At 41.8% G+C, this 19,145-nt stretch overlaps 2 protein-coding genes and 1 long non-coding RNA gene across 6 annotated transcripts; 2 read left to right on the top strand and 1 right to left on the bottom strand.

The window, feature by feature from the left end:
* Positions 1-100: 100 nt before the first annotated feature.
* Positions 101-7,358, top strand: bcl6b (BCL6B transcription repressor). Of its 2 annotated transcripts, none has more exons than XM_079669242.1 (12): positions 101-2,691; positions 3,039-3,113; positions 3,214-3,428; positions 3,741-3,989; positions 4,075-4,194; positions 4,376-4,568; positions 4,653-4,855; positions 4,945-5,051; positions 5,139-5,273; positions 5,356-5,486; positions 6,184-6,321; positions 6,410-7,358. In XM_079669242.1, the coding sequence occupies exons 3-12, from the start codon at positions 3,214-3,216 to the stop codon at positions 6,548-6,550; spliced, it is 1,632 nt and encodes a 543-aa protein (XP_079525368.1). In that variant the 5' UTR covers positions 101-2,691; positions 3,039-3,113; the 3' UTR covers positions 6,551-7,358. The 2 variants fall into 2 exon arrangements, with proteins under 2 accessions (XP_079525368.1, XP_079525367.1); XM_079669241.1 differs by having other exon boundaries at positions 102-2,691; positions 4,072-4,194.
* LOC307031813 lies at positions 6,665-13,778 on the bottom strand. The gene is made up of 2 exons (XR_013806087.1): positions 13,668-13,778; positions 6,665-7,971 (listed from the first exon to the last, which is right to left on the bottom strand). It is a non-coding gene; the product is annotated as an uncharacterized lncRNA (long non-coding RNA).
* slc16a13 (solute carrier family 16 member 13) lies at positions 9,573-19,093 on the top strand. Of its 3 annotated transcripts, none has more exons than XM_079669245.1 (6): positions 9,573-10,689; positions 12,421-12,642; positions 13,412-13,555; positions 13,702-13,958; positions 14,258-14,789; positions 17,793-19,093. In XM_079669245.1, the coding sequence occupies exons 2-6, from the start codon at positions 12,423-12,425 to the stop codon at positions 18,047-18,049; spliced, it is 1,410 nt and encodes a 469-aa protein (XP_079525371.1). In that variant the 5' UTR covers positions 9,573-10,689; positions 12,421-12,422; the 3' UTR covers positions 18,050-19,093. The 3 variants fall into 3 exon arrangements, with proteins under 3 accessions (XP_079525371.1, XP_079525370.1, XP_079525369.1); XM_079669244.1 differs by having other exon boundaries at positions 12,329-12,642; XM_079669243.1 differs by having other exon boundaries at positions 9,573-12,642.
* The last annotated feature ends 52 nt before the right edge of the window (positions 19,094-19,145 follow it).

The raw sequence follows: 19,145 nt of genomic DNA, 5'->3' as shown, positions 1-19,145 counted from the left end.
AGCAGCCGTAAGTATGGAGGTCAAATTGCTTTATTATTTTGTGGATCATGAGATTTGGGTCAACTGTCCCCCTCCTGTTACCCCCCAGCCTTCATCTTCTTCTTCTTCCTCCCACTCCACCCAGCACCATATTGGAGGCCCTGCATTCCCTAAGGCGCTTCTTCAAAGCAACAGTTTCATAACTCCATTATTTATATTTGATGTCCCTGTCTATATGTGCCAATAAGTGGACAAACAACCCCGGCTGCTCCCTGGGATATCCCCGCTTCCTCCTCATGCTCCTCCCTCCAGTCGCTCTTGTTTGCCCTTATATGTCCACGGAGCTCTGCAATTACAGGAAGAGGCAGTTTAAGCAGATCTGTTATTGTTGAAGGAGCCATCCACATCTTTGGCACCAAGTGGGGGATTGGAAGTCAAAGCATGTCTTCGGCCCATACATTATCAGAGAAAAACAATATGGTTCTGTCCAGGCAACCAGGAAACCACAAAAGAAGGGGAATCCCTGCCTTTGTTCTGTTTGATGAGGAGTTAAATAGATGTTGAAATGTTGAATTTGCTCTGGGAAACTGTTGCTTTTCCTCATTTGGAAATTGCAGAAGATCTTTTAATTTGACGGTAAGTTATAGCAGCTCTGCATTTGATGAAAAACAGGGTGGGTTGATGGACACTGACAGATGGGGTATCATGCAGGAAGTCACTTTGAGTGTTGCCAAGCCTTGCCAACGGGATGGACTCAATGGCTTCCGCCTATTGGTGAACCTGTTTAGTAATGTTCTCACTTTTCCTCAACCGCCCCCCTCATCCGTTCCTCTCACAATGCCTGGAAGTAGCCGAGACCTACATCTCCCTCTCTGTTTTTCTTAATCGTTGTTTTCCTTCATGTTTTTTTTTTCTACTCCTTTTTTTTCAAAGCACACAATTGATCGGATCTCCATACAAACAAATAAAAGCACAAGGACACGCGCACAAGATGAACAACACTTCACTCCCGGATTTATATCCAAACATGGTCATGTTGTCGGATTTTTATTTCACTTTTGACACATTTGCTTCTCATAAAACATATCTATAATATATCATTTACATTTTAAGAATTTATTTAAGAAGAATTCAACTTGTTTCATGCACACTTAACTTTGTCCCTATGAACTACTCATTGATAGGCTTCATGCGTACAGATTATATAAAGAAACACCACAAGTTGAAACTCATTTCATTTCTCTTTGGGGGCACAGCTAAATTGGCTTCAGGACTCCATTTTATCAATGAAAATAAAACATAATTTCCTCTCTGTCCATTTGTTGCCTCCCAGTCTTCACTTTTTGTGCAGGAAGCACTTATCTGGTTCAACCAAGATATTCTCCTCCTTCTTCAACGTGTCCTTCTGTAGAATACTTTGATGTGAAGGAAATCCAGTTCATAGTTCACTTTATTTGCGACGCCTCAATTAACTGCCTGTTTCTCTGTGAACCCAATGTGAGTATGAGGTGACTTCACTTGTTTTTCACGACCCCTGAGCTCTTGTACTTCATTACCCTCCATTCCCCCTCCCCTGTCTCCTGCTCGCTTTATTATTGACGGATGTCCTGCGCAGGCGTTTTCATCCATGTCTCTGAACAGCTTTGCAGGATGCAAACAGAAGTGTGGGGTAGTTCCTGCACATCTGTCGGCTGCATCTCTCTCAGTTGGGTGGGGTATAGAGGTTGTTTTTCACCAGAGAAGGTGTCTCCCATCTAGAACGATCAATTTGGTCCTGCTTCCTTCCTTTCGTTTCTTATAACTCAGCGCCTCTGCTCTCAGGCAAGACGCCAGCAGCTTCTGTTGTGGAGCACTTACTAATGCCCTTAACTTGTCAACTCAGCAATGAATCACACTGAAACATGTACTTTGATTAAATGTATCATGTCTACAGATTTCACTTAATAGTATTGGGTTAGTTGAAAGCAATAAGGGGCTTGTTGAATAAATAGTAGGTTCAACTTAATATTATTGCTTTCAACTAACCTAATACAGTTATGTGAAATGTGTTGACATAATACATTTCATTAAAGTCAACGTTTAGGTTTTTCAGTGCAGTTTCTCTTTCGTTCTAGAAATGCACCAACATGTGAATCCTGGCTGAATCCTTTAAACAACTCCCTTAATATGATGGAATCTTAATGATGAGCTTGTTTACCCAACAATAAGTTGGTTTTCCAGCTTCCTGCTTCCTCTGTCCTGGAGAGGGGTGAAGGGGAGGAAAGCGCGGGTGGGGGAAGACCAATGGCCTACCTCTGGATCACCAAGGCACGTAGCGCTTCTCCCCAAGGGTCCTCATATATATTTTTTCAACGTGGCACAAAAACACACTATCCTTTCCTGCCATTACTTTGCTCGGAGCGATGGGGGTTTAGAAAAACTAATAGGCCACTAAAAATACTTAGAGCTTGGGCCCGGGCTTTTCCTGCGCTACTTCCAGTGTACGCGTGGGCCATTGAGGAAAGAGGAAACGAGCGGCCCTGGTTGTACGGGGGCTTCCTGCACAACGTTATAAAGAGTCCCCTCCCTTCAGCCTCCCCTCACAGTGCTGTTCAGAGCCAGTGGAGACGGCGGGTGAACCCCTGCTCCTCTTCTTTGGGTGTAAAGTGAACACTGAGGCCGGGGGTTTGACGTCAGCGCGGTGCACAGAGGTTCTCGTCCCTGCTGGTCGGGGTGAGTTGGAAAAAGATTTTATGAACATATTAATGTTTTTATTTTTGTTTGATTTGTTTGTTTTAAGTACAGATGCTAATGATGTGGTCCTTTTATTGATTTATCCTTATAATTCAACGTTTAAGTTTGTCAGATGACTACACTAATATGATTTAAATTGTTTTCACTAACTTCAAGGTCAATGTAGGACTTAGAAATGCATTGAATTTGGATTTTTTTACAATATTTTAATTCTTGATAAGTTCTTATTTATCACAACTTTGCTGACTTTTACATACCCTTGACTTATGTGAATATTAAAGTATTCATATTAAAGAGTATATGTTTCTTCTGTTGTCCTTATCCAGGTACGAGTAGGGAGCTGGTCTCACCTAGATGTGTCTGGGACACTCCAGCTTATTTATTCTATCAATTACACAAAGGTAGGTCACGATTGTGAATATTCAACATTTTCGTTAATACATTGTGGATTCAAATAATGTGCATTGGATGGTTGCTTCATTCACAATGTCTTCTCCACAGATGATGGAAGTGCTGGAAGGACACAGAGTGGACAGAGTGCAGGAGACGAGGCCTGCAGCCCCGGCGGAGGGATACGTTAAGGAGTTCACTCGCCACTCCAACGACGTGCTGCTGAACCTGAACGAACTCCGGCACCGCAACATCCTGACTGACACCACCCTGGTCGTGGGCGACGTGCACCTACGGGCGCACTGTGCTGTGCTCGTGGCCTGCAGGTTGGTGCAAAGAACAAGCATCTACACAAAATAGTCCCAATAGGGAGGTTTTCTCTGATTGGGGCTCTTTTAAAGGAAATGTTATTCTGTTATGACACACTTATTTTTTCCTGCCATCCTCTGGTTGACTCAGAGCTGTTATTAGTATTCTTCTTATCATCTTCCTTTCGCTTTGTCCTGCTTTCCACATCGATTGTTCTCTTCTTCCCATCTCGTCACCACCATTTAAAACAATGGGATTCTTCAAATGAAACTCAGAAAAATGCATATCTTACCCCTAATATAACACTGTCTTTCATTCTCCTTCCTCAGTGGGTTCTTCTACTCCCTGTACTCCCGCCGCGTGTTGCTTCAGGGGCGTGGTGGCAGCGGGGAGCAGCTCATGACCGTGTGCCTCCCCAGCGCCTTGGACCCATCCAGCGTCTCCCTGCTGCTGGACTTCATGTACACCTCCCGCCTCCCTCTGACTCACAGCACTGTCCCTGGGGTGCTCACTGTCGCAGCCTACCTGCAGATGGACCACGTGGCTGATACCTGCCGGGATTTCATGCAGATGCACTGGTGAGGGACTGATTTCAAAAGTATCAATGTGCAATCTTGCATGTTTTCTACTTGAGTGGTTTACAAGGTCTTTGTTTTCCAGCAGGGAGAATATGAGTGTAAGACACCCTCAACTGGAGCTGGACTCCAGGGTGTCTGTAGCCTCTGTAGCCCCCAACGGAGGGGACCTGCCCAATCCTGGACCCCAGAGATTACTGCCAACAAGGTAGGAGGATGATGGGTGTTATAGAAAATGATTGAGTGAGCTGAATGTCGCAGAAGTGCTCTGTGGGTGGGACTTTGCATTGGGTTTTTGTGTTTAGAGATTGTCCAAAGTGCTTCTGCTGTGTGCCTTTGTCTGTTGACATGTGTATCTCATTGCAGCACTTCCTTTGTTTCTCCTGCAGGGTCCCTGCGGATGTTGGGGGCTCTCTCAAGCCAGGGGCTTTCCCAACCTATCAGCCCAGGTCAAAGGAGATGAAAGGAGAGCCTGAGTCGCCCCTCATGGGCAGCCCGACTCCATCTCCAGATAGCCCTGCCCGCTCTAGCTGCCAACCAAACTCTCCCGCAGAATCCAACACCTGCAGCAAAAACCTTGTGGTGGGTTCAAAGAAGTTACAAAAATCCTCGTTTGATTTTGATAAGAACTGAGGTTAATTGACTGTGTGTTCTTTATTTTTCCAGAGTGATGTCAAAGCCTCACCGGATCCAAAAGCTTGCAATTGGAAAAAATACAAGTACATCGTCCTTAATCCTCTCTGTGCGACCACCACGGTGAAAGAAGAGGAGATGGAAGAGCCGCAAAGTCGCACATCACCCGACAGGATGGGCTCGACCCCCAAAGCAACAGAGGAGTGGTCTGGAGAAGTGCCTGGTCAGATTGATAGGTAATGGAAGGATGAGAAATATGGAAGGAGGGAGGAGAAATATACGTGTTTTTTAAATATTTTTGGTAATTATGACCTTTCTTCATCAGACAGGGGCAGGCCTCCTGCTACGAGGGTTCTGGCCGAGCCCCTCCCCTCGGGCCACCCCCCTCTGTGGACCACCCAACAATACCTCCCACTTACAAGGATCGATCAGGTAATCCAAAACACTTTCTGGCCTTTCTGCTAAATATTTCCCTTTTTTCAAACATGCTAATGTGTGTTTTTTGGTCTGTTTCCTCAGTCCCACCCTGCACCATATTCCCAAACCTGTTGCCCACTGATCCAGAAGCTGCTCAACATGCGATCAAGCGTGAGAACTACTATGTGCCCTACTGTTATTCTGGCAACATTCAAGGAACCAAGACTGTCAGCTCAGGTGAGGCTTTAAAAATAAAAATATCTTTCCTATTCTCTTTCTTTTCTTTAAAACCAATAACGCTGACCTTTGACCCCTGCAGGTGAGAAACCGTACCGCTGTAATGTGTGCAGCGCCCAGTTCAACCGACCTGCCAACCTGAAGACTCACGCTCGCATCCACTCAGGAGAAAAGCCGTACCGCTGCGACACCTGCGGCGCACGATTTGTTCAGGTAAGGGTTAAATCTGTGTGTGTGTGCATGAGCGCTTGAGGGGAGAGGAAGTGCACTCTAACATAAAACAGATGTGAGAGAATGCTTCCTCTTTCTCTCGTAAAAAAAGTCCTGTAGGTTCCTGTTAAGCATAATGAATGTCAGATTGAGTTAGCTTCAAACCCAGTCTGATGTTTGTGGCACCTGCTCCTGAAAGTAGGCTTTTTAGATTCGTCATTCATGATTTTGGTTGAAAGTAAGATTGTAAGGAAACTAAAAATAACCAAAGTGGGATGCATGTAGCTGTTAAATCTGACCAAAAAGTAAAGACAATTCTTGAGTGCTTCAAACCTGAATCTAAATTGTGAACTATGTCGTAGGGGAAAACATGTCACCACCTATTAACATATTTGTATTTACTGTAGGTCTACTAGTATTTAGGGTTTCTCTAAGAACATGTTTTCATGCCTCAATGTTGAAAATAAAGCTTATTTTTCTTACACTGTATGGTTCATCTGAATATACCTGTATTACAGCCTCTCAAGAGTTCTAAATAAGTCAAATCTGAAGTAAAATGTAACTCCAGGTAACTAAACGTATGTGCACATGCATGGGACTTTTTCATGATAACCATGGTGTCAATCTATGATGCAGATGGATAGAGCTATTTTGTAAATATGAATGTCTAACCTGGTTATGTGATTTGTCCTGGTTTTAGGTTGCCCATCTGAGGGCCCATGTTCTGATCCATACGGGGGAGAAACCGTACCCCTGCCACACCTGCGGGACCCGCTTCCGCCACCTGCAGACCCTGAAGAGCCATCTGCGCATCCACACCGGAGAGAAGCCCTACACTGTGAGTCAAACACAAACACTAATGCTTCATAGAAAGAATACCGTGTCATGCCACTGGTGGTAAATCTGTTGTCTCGTTGTTTTTTCAGTGTGAGAAGTGTGACCTACACTTCCGCCACAAGAGTCAGCTGCGTCTTCACCTGCGGCAGAAACACGGGGCCGTTACCAACACCAAGATCCGCTACAAGGTCCTGACGGAGGCCTTCCAGCCCATCCTGCAGGCCTGCTGAACAATGCCAACTTTAAATTATACAGTACAGGTCCAGGATATGCACAAGGGGAACATTGGTGAACGAATGAACTTTAAATTCTAAATGATCAACACCAGTTTTTTGAAGATGAGGTGGTTATTTATTCGTGTTGGCAGAATGGTTAGATGACCAGCTTTGAATCATGGAAAAAATATTCTATTTGGGAAAAGAGACATTTGCAGATAACTTTGAGCATCAGCATGTAGTTGGATGATTTTGGAACTTGGAGAAAATTACCAGTAAGATTAATTAGGGTTTGTTAGAAATCCTGATGGTTTTCTGAGATGGAGATGGTGTCAAGAAAAGTGAATTTGAAGGTTTGTGAAGGGAAAGAAAGAGGGGTTAGAGACGTGGAAACTAGGTATTGTGGGATGTTTGTATACTGAATGTTCAGGAAGAATGAAATTGTGAACGGTTTGAACTAAAGATGGAAAGAAATGCAAGTTTTTGAAGAAAGAGATGATGAATTTTTGAATATTTGTAGTAAATTAAATTCTAGAAAATAGTTTTAAGCCTGGAAATGTTCTATTACATGTATTTATCTTAACCTTGAGGCCTGGGGCCTGCATGCAGTGATATCTCCTTTATGGTCCGAGCAGGCAAAGGACTTAGTCGTCTTATACTGGGTGTAAGCTGTAAAAAATGAAATGATATTGTTTTTTACATAATGAGAGGACTGTAGGCAATTAGATAAGTAATAATATTATGACCTGTTTGTGTGTGAGTTCATCTGCTGGACAAAGATGGTGTTGTACAATCTAAATTAAATCATTTGATATGAATTGGAGCTTTGGTGTTAAGTGTTTTATTTAATATTGCACTCATAAGTGATATAATGTATGATTTATAAACCAATGGAAACACAGTTTATCCAAAATATAAAAATATTTCTCATATGAAGTGTCCACCATATATACTGTATGCTTCTGTCTTCTCGCAGTGTACACCCTGCTCTCTCTGCCACACTTCCCTCCTTCACCCTTTCTCCTCCCTGGACTTCCTTCCTCTCATTAACACACTTTTTCTACCCATGAATCACGTCTTCTGTTTCACTCAAAGCCGTCCCGCCATTTTCCAGATTTTGTTTTCTTTCGTTTGCTTTTGTGGAAACAATGAAGCCGAGGGCACCTGTTTCCTCCCAATACTGGGTACTCACACTAACAACCGCCAGCGCGTGCGTGTGTGTGTGTGTGTGTGTGTGTGTGTGTGTGTGTGTGTGAGATGCTGCTGCTTCCTGAAGGTGAGGGTGGGTGAGTGTGGAGGGGCCTGCAGACTCCTGCTGAACTCTCCCACCCTCTGTCATCCCCGCTTCCTGCTGCCTGATGAGTTGTGGCTAGCTGGGCTTATTGTCCGAGCTCAGCAGACAAACGGTTGGAAGTCTGAAGGGACTTTCCAACCTCCTAAAGTGAGAAAAAATAAACCTGTGACAGAGTCTTTCCCCCTCATCAATTTGTCCTCAATGACACCGTATCAGGGGGTCTCCCTTTAGTTCACTAAAGGAAGAATCAGAATGACTTATCTGGAACATCTTTCAGGAAGTGGTGTGGAGTTTATTTCATAGATTGCTTACTAAGCATTAATTATGTTGTGCCAATATTATTTGAAATAGCTGATGCGTATTGATCAAATCTATCCCTTTCCTGTCATGCATCGATCAGTGTAGCAAAGGGGTGTCAAACTCAATTTAATCGCGGGCCACATCAGCATTAGGGCTGCACTCAAAGGGCCGGTTGTAACTTTAAGACTATATAAAGATAATATATACATAAAATAATGTATGATATTACATTATTGCCTCTGCATTGAATTATTATCAGATTGGGTAATAACTTCATAATTAATTACGTCTGAAAGTAGAAGTCTGGGGTAAATAATTGCAAGTCTCTTCAGTGAGAATGTCACAAAATGATTTTAAAAGAAAAGCCAAATTCTGGAAAAAAAGGTCCAAAAAAAAAAGTTACATTTAAAAAAAAAAGGAAGTGACATTTAAAAATAAAGTAACATTTTGAAAGAAAGTCAAATTCTGAGAAAAGGGCACATTCTAAGAAAAAAGGCATATTTAGAAGAAAAAGTTAAATTCTGAGAAAAAAAAGTCTAATTTGAGATGCATTGTGGGACATGTAGTTTATGGGCAACGTGCTTCTGTAAATCATCATGTAACCGTATAATAAACATATTATATTCTTTGCAAACTCTTGTGGGGTCACAGAAGATGAAGTCACGGGCCGGATTTGGCCCCTAGGCCTTGAGTTTGACACCCCTGGTGTAGCAGGTAACATAGGACAGCCACATTATACAGTGTTTGCTGGACTCATAAACGTATCAGTGCTACTGGAATAATACTCTGACACAGATTTGTTGCAATGTTATTGAATTCATTGAGTAATAAGCACCATCTTAGCATACTATCAACTGAAAAAATAAAAGGAATTAGAGCTAGATTCTGTCTCCTTTCAAGTATGGTCCCTTATAATTGATGATCAATGGCATATTTCAATTTGTTCCCATTTAAGGCCTACATGATAAGGGGAAGGATACTGTGACCTCAATGCAAAAGCACATCATTATTTGGCACTTCTATCAAAGTGAGAAAAATCAAAGCACATTATAGGCATCATAAAAATAGGCTTCATGGCAGAACAGTGGTGTTTTTACTGTACACTAATAAAATGACTATTTCTACAAACACTTTCACACACGTCAATATTTCACATTATAATTTAACATGTAATTGTTTTACTGTCATAGATTCAATAAAGCTAAGTGCAGTTGAAGTGTTATCAGCTGCTAAATAGATAAAGTCAGTTTTAATTGCTTCTTCTGCTGACGGGTTGTAAAACCTATAGCCTTCTTTTCAACTGTCAGATGAATGTAATTCAAAGTTACAGTATTTACCTCTGGGACGATGGAAAGAGATACAACAGTTTCTATAGATGACAGACTTAGTAAACCCAGTGGTTGCCTCCCTCTAGTGTCAGACATGTGGAAACGATAGACTGTATATATAATATATATAATTATTATTATACATGATAATATATGGGTGGAAACCCATAGACACATTCACAGTTGACTTTCACTGGTTGTTCTAACTTCCGTTAATGCTGCAACTTTTCGTGGTTAATGTGCGATTGCCTCAAGCAGTGCACTCTGCTTTTTAAAATACAAGGAGGACCCGTTATTCAATCTAGTCATATGCTTCTTTCAAATCAGCAACAAAAGGCCCCAAGGAGATACAGTATTAAGTGGTCATTTTCAGCTTTGCTTTGTTATCCATCTCTGTGCCTGTGTACTGCAGAATTCACGCAATCTGCGTCAAACATTTCAAAAGCTGAGTCAACAGAGGTTTTGTGGTGATGGAATAATAAAATAAACATTAGCAGGAGACACATACACAGCAATATTTGAGTTCGTTTCTGTAGACTTAGTTTCTTAATAAAGGGGGACAGCCTGTCTCCTCATCTCAGTCCAACAAAAAGGACAGTTTTAAAGTTGTCTTTTGTCTAAAACATGATTGAAACGAAGTTATCCAAAGCATGCTGGAGGAACTTGAATAGAGGGAAATGAATAAATATAGACATTTAGGAGCAGCTTGTAAGAAATCCCCAAGCATGTTAATACAGTGGATAGATTATTTTTAGAATTTATAGCAGTTAAGTCTACATTTTGTTGACTGGACAATATTAATTGTATAATGTCAATAATACAATAAGTGTAATCTTCATTCCGTCGGTGTTTTGTGTTTATTTTTGTTTAACTTAACATAATTATTTCTCTAAAAATCAATGAACACTAACACTTGTTGACATATCGAAGTCCTTAATGGCCTCAACCCAAATATGACTAACAAGGTTGTTCTTTATGGAAGGCATAATTTTCAAAGCTATGCACTGCACACATTTTTGGGCGTTATCATCCTGTATTAAAAACTAGAATTCTCGAGCGCGACCCCTTGAAGACTATGCACGCACACCATGGTATTCTCGCGGTCTAGTGACTTGAACTTTTCCCCTGCAGCTCGTGGAGTCTCGCTGTCACTATTGTGCCGTTTCTCACAGTGAAGTTGGACACTGTGGACAATGTAATGCTCCAGAGATAGCTGAGCTGACAGACCGAGGGTGAGTAATGCAGCTTGTATAAAGCCTGTAAACCTTTATAAATGAGTTAAATAGTAATACATAGACGTTAACATGAACGGTTTCAATCAGTCACGGGTTATGAGACGGTTAATGTAACAGTAAACGTTATCAGGACGGACCTCACTTTAAATCTCCAAAGACCATGTAAGCGAAAGGTGCAAAGCCATTTTAAGATAAGCTACTCTATACATTGACGCTATAACATCAGAAATACGGTAATATACTGGTGAACATTGCGTTTTTAAGGTATAATACAGCTGTGTGCGAGCACCACTGCGCAGGCGCTGAAGCCTACGTCATTTACGTGCCTTAATTATTGGAGAAGCCACATGCACTGTTTCTACTGCGCGTTCCCGCCTGTGTACCTGTCTATGGCTGGGTTCTTGATGATGAATGAAGATGCTTGGAGGAAAGGCAGTACTATTTTGTGTGTAAATGTGTACTATGTACTTAAACCCTGATGTCCAAATTGTAGTATCATGCACCAATACACGTTTATAACTGTTTATACTGGTTATCAGTGTTTATTGTACTGGAACTAACTATCACACCATTAAAGAATAACAATAAGGTGTAACCAGGAAATCATAAAGACTGTTCCTTTTAATACAAAAAATGGTTGAATGTAAACACCTCACAGGTTGCTTATCCTCATAAATTCCCAGAAACAATATAAAAAGGACTCGATCGAGTATTTTTGGGTCAAATGCCTGTGCAATTACCTTTTTGTAAAGATCTGCATTATCCTGGTGCGTTTACCTCAACCCCGGCACCCTTTAATTCAGCAGGTAGGTTTGAAATAATACAGCCATTTCGATAGAGATACACAAGCAGTCTTAAACAAATATTAAACCATATTTCAAGACATTGTATTTGCACAAATGAACAAGGGGTTTAGTGCAAGTGTGTTTGAGAGAGTGCTGGGTGCACATTCCTGTAATTCCTGCAGCAGAGAGGTGAGTGGCATTTGGTTATGAATGGCCTGGGTTGGGCTACTTGTTGCTTTGGCTTATATTCAACTAACAACAGAAACCAAATTCAGCAGCAGAGGTGAAAACTGCTACTGCTCACCTTTCAGCAAATCTGAATTGGATATATGTTGGGTTTAGCATACTATATTTGTAACTAGTACTACTAAGGAAAATATTTATATAATCTTTGACAGTGAAATTATTCAGATAGATGCATCTACATATACAGCATGCTCACAGATTAGAATGGAGAAACAAAAGTCTGACATTGATAAACACTTTAAGGGTGGATTTGTAGTGGACCATATGTGGCTAATAGATATCACTACCCTTGTGAATTAAACTAATGTTGCTAATTAATGCAGGAATAAGCTATGTGAGTCACACTTGAAGAATTTAATCACTCCCAGTTTAATTTTCTGTGTCACTTCTGCAGACTATTTTTGTAATCTAATCTAATGTAATAAGGGACTTTATGTCTTTCCCTGGTGACATAACTCTTTCCCCATAGCTGATCAATACACACTTAAGCATTCAGACTTCCCCTCTCACCTACATCTTGTTCTCAAATGAAGGTCAGAGATCACACAACCAGCGACTCTATTGGCCTGTGGGAAGTTAATCATTATGTCTATTCACAACCACAGAGAGGATCTGAGGCGTGTGACACTTGCATTTCCTGAGGCTGATATCTCCAGAGCTTCCCTTCTCTTCCTGTCTGCCCTTTTCCTGTCAACAGACATGGCCAAGCTGAGGCCCAAAGCAGAGAGCCAGGGCAAGGGTCCTGATGGGGGCTATGGTTGGGTGCTGGTGGGCGCGCTGTTCGTCAGCACCAGCCTCGTGTTCGGCCTGATGAGAAGCTTGGGGATATTCTTTGTGGAGTTTGTTCAATACTTTGATGAGAGCGCTCAGGCCATTTCCTGGATCTCTTCCACCGGCCTGGCAGCTCAGCAGTTCTTCAGTGAGTCATTATGAGTTCAATTGGGCATTTATGGTTTGTAATTGATTACTCTGTTGACATGAAGCAAGTGCTGGAATATAGTGAAGTACATGTACTTAAGGATTAAGTAGAATTTGAGGGACTTTAATTGAGTGTTTTTTTAAAAGTTACTTTCTAGATTCAGACTATTAGCTGATACAAATTCTAAACAAACTAATTTAAAAATAAACATTCACATGTTATACATAGGCTAAGATATCCAGTATTGGTATACAATGGTTCCACCTTCACCAGTTGTGATAATACATCTATAATCTATCACAATAATTATATATTTACAATTCAGGAATGGGTCATTTTGCCTAATGAGTACTTTTACTGTTGGTACTTAAATATATTTTGGTGCCAATACTTTTTTCACTTTATATGAGTTACACACATGGTTGTGTATACTTTCTCTAAATCTATACTAACACAGGATGAGGTGGAACTTAAGAGAAGCAAAACATTTAAAGAAAGCTTTATGTGAAAAGAGATGCAAATCATTAACCTTTCACATTATTCAAGCCTAGTGAACTATATTTAAAAGTGTCAGTGGGAGTTAGGGTTAGGATTTAATATTTCACTCAGTGTAAACAGTGTATAGAAGTGCTGGAGCAAGCTGAAGCAGAATATACATGAAAGTAGCTATGGGTTTACAATTAAAATGGCCTTCATATTTGAATTAGATCCATGTTTGTGACTTTATGCTAAATGGCTTTGACTAATGGAGCTGATGTGTGTTTTGCAGGTCCTCTGGGTGCAGCGCTGTGTAATGCATATGACACCCGGTGGGTGGTGATGACGGGGGGCTGCCTGGCTGCACTCGGACTCATTCTTGCCTCGCAGGCCACTTGTCTGGTTCACCTCTACCTCACTATGGGAGTCATTTCAGGTAACAGAGTCTTCCAACACCAATAACTGGTTTAGTGTTGTTCTAATCCTGTCTTTGCTGTTAGATGCTTACCTAGTTAACCGTTTACGTAATCTCAGGTTGAACAACTGACCTCTCACTGAGGGTCTCTCTCCCCTCTCCTGCAGGTCTGGGCTGGGGGCTGGTCTTCACTCCCATGGTGGCGACAGTCATGGCTAACTTCACCCGCCGGCGCACCCTGGCGTTGGGGCTGGCGTTCTCCAGCATCGGCCTCTCCTCCTTCGCCTTCAACCCGCTCTTCCAGCTGCTGGTGGAGCTGTACACCTGGCGGGGGGCCCTCCTGATCCTGGGGGGCCTCAGCCTCAACATCGTGCCCTGTGGGGCTCTCATCGGCCCACAGAGGCGCTCTAAAGCCCCTGCAAAGGTGGGACAAGACTCCTGACAACAACTCAAATGTCCAACTTGAATTAATACAAATCCGATGTACAAAGGTCAACAGTACAGTGAGCTCACAAAACATGATGTTGGACGTAACTCAAAAATTCAGCATGATGACAATTTCTTACAATTTTCTCATGTTACTGTCGTTAAACCAGTGTACTTTCCAGACTAAGTCAACTGTTCCCAGCAGAAATCGATAGCATACTGATTGAAATAGGAAAGATGAAAGTGATGTTATTAAGCGAAAATCCATCTCAGCATTTCCTCCTTTCCCTCCCCCAGGTGGTTTCAGAGAGCGGAGTATCCTGTGCTTCCTTCCTGCAGAGGGCCTCCTCCTACCTGGAGCTGCCGCTGCTGTTCGAGCGGCCGTACATCACCTACACGTTGGCCATCAGTCTCCTTAACGTGGGCTACTTCGTGCCGTATTTCCACCTGGTGGCCCACAGCCGCCAAGTGGGCTTCTCGGAGTACCAGGCTGCTTTCGTCATGTCTGCCGCCGGTGCTACGGACATTCTGGGTCGCATAGCGTCGGGCTGGTTCTCAGACCTGGGCCACTTCCGGCTGATCCACCTGCTGAGTGTGTGGACCACCCTGGCGGGGGTCTTCATCATGCTGCTGCCCGTGAGCTCCTTGTCCGGATCGTACGCCGCTCTGATGGTGATCAGCCTGCTCTACGGCTTCTGCTCCGGGGCGCTGACCTCCCTGGTGTTTGCGGTGGTGCCTATGATTGTGGGCGTGGAGCGCATGATGGGGGCCCTCGGGCTGCTGCAGCTGATCGAGAGCGGCGCGGGACTGCTGGGGGCCCCACTGTCAGGTACGAGCAGACTGATTGCTCTGGTTGCCATCATTTTATCTCCAATGTTATCTAAAAGGGACCTTAATCACACACATATGATACAAGTATAGTCAAACATTAAAGGTCCCCCTATGATACTGTTTTTCATCAATATATTATAGGTCTCAGATATATACAAACATGTCTCTGAAGTGTTTGGCTCCAAACACCAAACAGATCAATGCAGCATTACCCATAATCCCCTCTGTTTCAGCCCTGTTTCAAAAGTGCTGATTCTCTGTCTGTTACTTCAGATGAAAATTAGGAGCCCCTCCCCACGCCCCTCTGAGAGATATTTGGTTAAAAAGAACACAATGGTGCTCTAGGAGGACATTCAGGTGATAAGGTGGCAGTTACCTTGGTTGCTGATTGGCTAATGGTTACCAAGCCAAAAAATCTTTATGACATCATAAAGTGGCCAAAATCTGATCAGCTCATTTTCAGACAGGTTTTTATAGAAATGGATCAGGACAAAAAGAGAGGGAATCTTTTTTCCTGAAACTTTCAGGATCTCTTTCCAAAGAGGGGACACATGTTCATGTATAAAAGATATGAAAAAGTGGACTTTGAATAATAGGTGACCTTTAATTTAGTTATCAGTCACTTCTTTTCCTCTTCTGTTTTTCCACTCCAATTGTAATACATCCCTACACCCACTTGCACTCATTTGGAGGGTCCGCCATTTGAAGTGCCAATCCAAACCTACTAGCTTGAAATGAAAGTGGGTATTTAAACCCTTCAACAGAGGTTACATCGTTTTTACGATCTAGTATTCACAGTCCAGAAAAAGGAAGACTTGTTCATTTGATACAGGGGCCGCGGCAGAAACCAAGCAGCTCATAAACATCAGAGCTCAAATTGAGAAGATGTCATGATGACCAAAAGAGGGAAATGCCAGTTTTTCATTTTCTATCAAAAAGCTGATGTGAAACCATAATTACAAAAAGTTATAGGGCAGTTCATCACAAGGTTATTATGCCCTACCCATTACAGATGTTTGGAGTGTGACTAAGGACACAGGTCACTGACATACAGTGGGAGGGTGTATCAGATTGAAATTGATCAAGATGTCTTAAAGTGTCAGTACACCCAGATTACAAAAAACGATGTATTCTCACCTAACCTGTAACGGTACCTTGCTACTCATATAACTACTCAGATAACTACTCAGATAACTACTCAGATGGCTACTCAGATAACTACTCAGATGGCTACTCAGATAGCTACTCAGATAGCTACTCACATAACTACTCAGATGGCTACTCAGATAGCTACTCAGATAGCTACTCAGATGGCTACTCAGATGGCTACTCAGATGGCTACTCAGATAGCTACTCAGATAACTACTCAGATGGCTACTCAGATAGCTACTCAGATAGCTACTCACATAACTACTCAGATAGCTACTCAGATAGCTACTCAGATGGCTACTCAGATGGCTACTCAGATAGCTACTCAGATAGCTACTCAGATAGCTACTCACATAACTACTCAGATAGCTACTCAGATGGCTACTCAGATGGCTACTCAGATAGCTACTCAGATAGCTACTCAGATGGCTACTCAGATGGCTACTCAGATAGCTACTCAGATAGCTACTCAGATAGCTACTCAGATGGCTACTCAGATGGCTACTCAGATAGCTACTCAGATAGCTACTCATACAACTACTCAGATAGCTGCTCACATAACTACTCAGATAGCTACTCAGATAGCTGCTCACATAACTACTCAGATAGCTACTCAGATAGCTGCTCACATAACTACTCAGATAGCTACTCAGATAGCTAATCAGATAGCTACTCAGATAGCTGCTCACATAACTACTCAGATAGCTACTCAGATAGCTGCTCACATAACTACTCAGATAGCTACTCAGATAGCTGCTCACATAACTACTCAGATAGCTACTCAGATAGCTAATCAGATAGCTACTCAGATAGCTGCTCACATAACTACTCAGATAGCTACTCAGATAGCTACTCAGATAGCTACTCAGATAACTACTCAGATAGCTGCTCACATAACTACTCAGATAGCTACTCAGATAACTACTCAGATAGCTGCTCACATAACTACTCAGATAGCTACTCAGATAACTACTCAGATAACTGCTCACATAACTACTCAGATAGCTACTCAGATAGCTGCTCACATAACTACTCAGATAGCTACTCACATAACTACTCAGATAGCTACTCAGATAGCTACTCACATAACTACTCAGATAGCTACTCAGATAGCTACTCAGATAGCTGCTCACATAACTACTCAGATAGCTACTCAGATAGCTACTCACATAACTACTCAGATAGCTACTCAGATAGCTACTCAGATAGCTGCTCACATAACTACTCAGATAGCTACTCAGATAGCTACTCACATAACTACTCAGATAGCTACTCAGATAGCTACTCAGATAGCTACTCAGATAGCTACTCAGATAACTACTCAGATAGCTACTCAGATAGCTGCTCAGATAGCTGCTCAGATAGCTACTCAGATAACTACTCTATCCCAATACAATCGGAATGAATGGCATTTCATTTTGGGAGCTAAAGCATTAATAATGTAAGAACTTTTCCTCAGTAGAACATGTACAGTCCGTTTAAGAAACTAAACCACACTCACCACCACTGACTCACTCAAAAGTCTCTCCATCCTGTCTCTTACATGTTACTTTCGTTTCTTGAGCTGCAATTAGCTTCATCAGTCACACCTGCGCTTGATTTAGTTAGTTATGGCAATTAGCCCTAATTAAACTACATAAAACTGAATAAAAGCAATGACATTAGTTATTTGTTAAACATTAAACAGGGCTTCTTCTATCTTGTATTCATTGGAATAATGTTTTTCTGAATTAGCATGAGGCTAGCATTTAGCGTCTTCCTAGTTTCTCCTCAGAATTGTAACTATTTGAAACCTCTCAAGCAACATCTTTATACTCTTTAGTTCTTATTGTGTGTTTTTCTGTCTCCCAAGGGTTACTGAAGGACATCACCGGGGACTACACGGCCTCCTTCATGGTAGCGGGAGGTTTTGTTGTTCTCGGTACTCTGACCATGGTTACCCTGCCTCACTATTTCTCCCTTAAGGATCCCCCGCCCCCCAAAAGCCTCTCCCCTAAGGACCCAGATAAGGGTGCTGAGCTGAAACAGATGCATAGTTCACCTTCAGACATGAATGATCTGACAGGGGAAGTAACCAATAGCCGCCTTCCTGAAGACACATATAGTTAATGTGCTACCTAAAAAGGCTTACCTCAAAGATTCAAACCCAAAGAAGAAAGAGGCTTACTGTGAAACTCCGACAGCACAACGGGGCCAGTGTGTTCCCGACTCTGTTACACATCCTAACCTCAGTTTAATATTTAGGCCAGCAACGTCTGCTTATAATAAACATTAGGCATTTCAGCATTTATTTTGCAATGTACAGATGTGATGCTTTATATGCACAGTAAATAGGAAATGTGTAGGAAAATGTGAAATATACGATTTTATTGTTTCCTTATACTTCACAAAGGAACTTAGAATCAGTTTTGTTTGTGTATCTGAATGTAACATGCTGAATCACTGACCAGCATATTTCAATGTTGCACTTTCATGATTTATCTTCACTATTGTTATTTAAAATGTTATTTTAATGAGGCACGGATGACAGAGCACCAAAGATATGGTTTATCAGAATGGCTGGATTATTTCTCCTGCTGTCTGTATTGTGTGTGTACATCTCCAAAAAACATTTAAGTACACACTGCAAATACACATGGACGTTTATTAGTCCTTTAGCATTTCTGTTAATATTGTGCATATTTTTATACATTCCAAAATCTCAATGTGTTGGTTTTTACACTCCTGTGTAATTGATGGATATAGATGAATGATTATAAGAAAGTGAATTTCTTATTATTAGCAGAACTCATTTTTACTTTTAATCGAGGCATCATGTTGCTCATTACAAGACTCGTATTTCACAAGTTCATTTTGTTGACAGAATCATTGATGAATGAGCACTTTGTACTTTTTGTAAAGCGAAAACAGACTATTAAAATCACAGATTGCCAGGTTGGCATGACAGAGAGTCACTGTGACCCTCTGGCTAATTTTTGCAATTCATGTCATGTGACTTCTAAGTATGACTCTTGCTCACACAGGCAGCTACTGAATGGAAGGGTTGGAGGTGTGAAATATGTGTCTTAATAACCGGTTATTCTAGCAGGTGAATGATCCAAAGCCGATTTTGTTTTGTAATGTTGATTAAAACGCAATGTATTTTTGTTCAAACACATCTCCACCTTGTCCTTTTTTGTCTGTCATAAACTTTTTAAGCAGGAAT

Source organism: Notothenia rossii (assembly GCF_949606895.1).
Source record: "Notothenia rossii genome assembly, chromosome: 3".
Classification (NCBI taxonomy): Eukaryota; Metazoa; Chordata; class Actinopteri; order Perciformes; family Nototheniidae; genus Notothenia; species Notothenia rossii.
The sequence above is the reverse complement of the archived record's forward strand: the minus strand, read 5'-3'. Positions and strand labels throughout refer to the sequence as shown.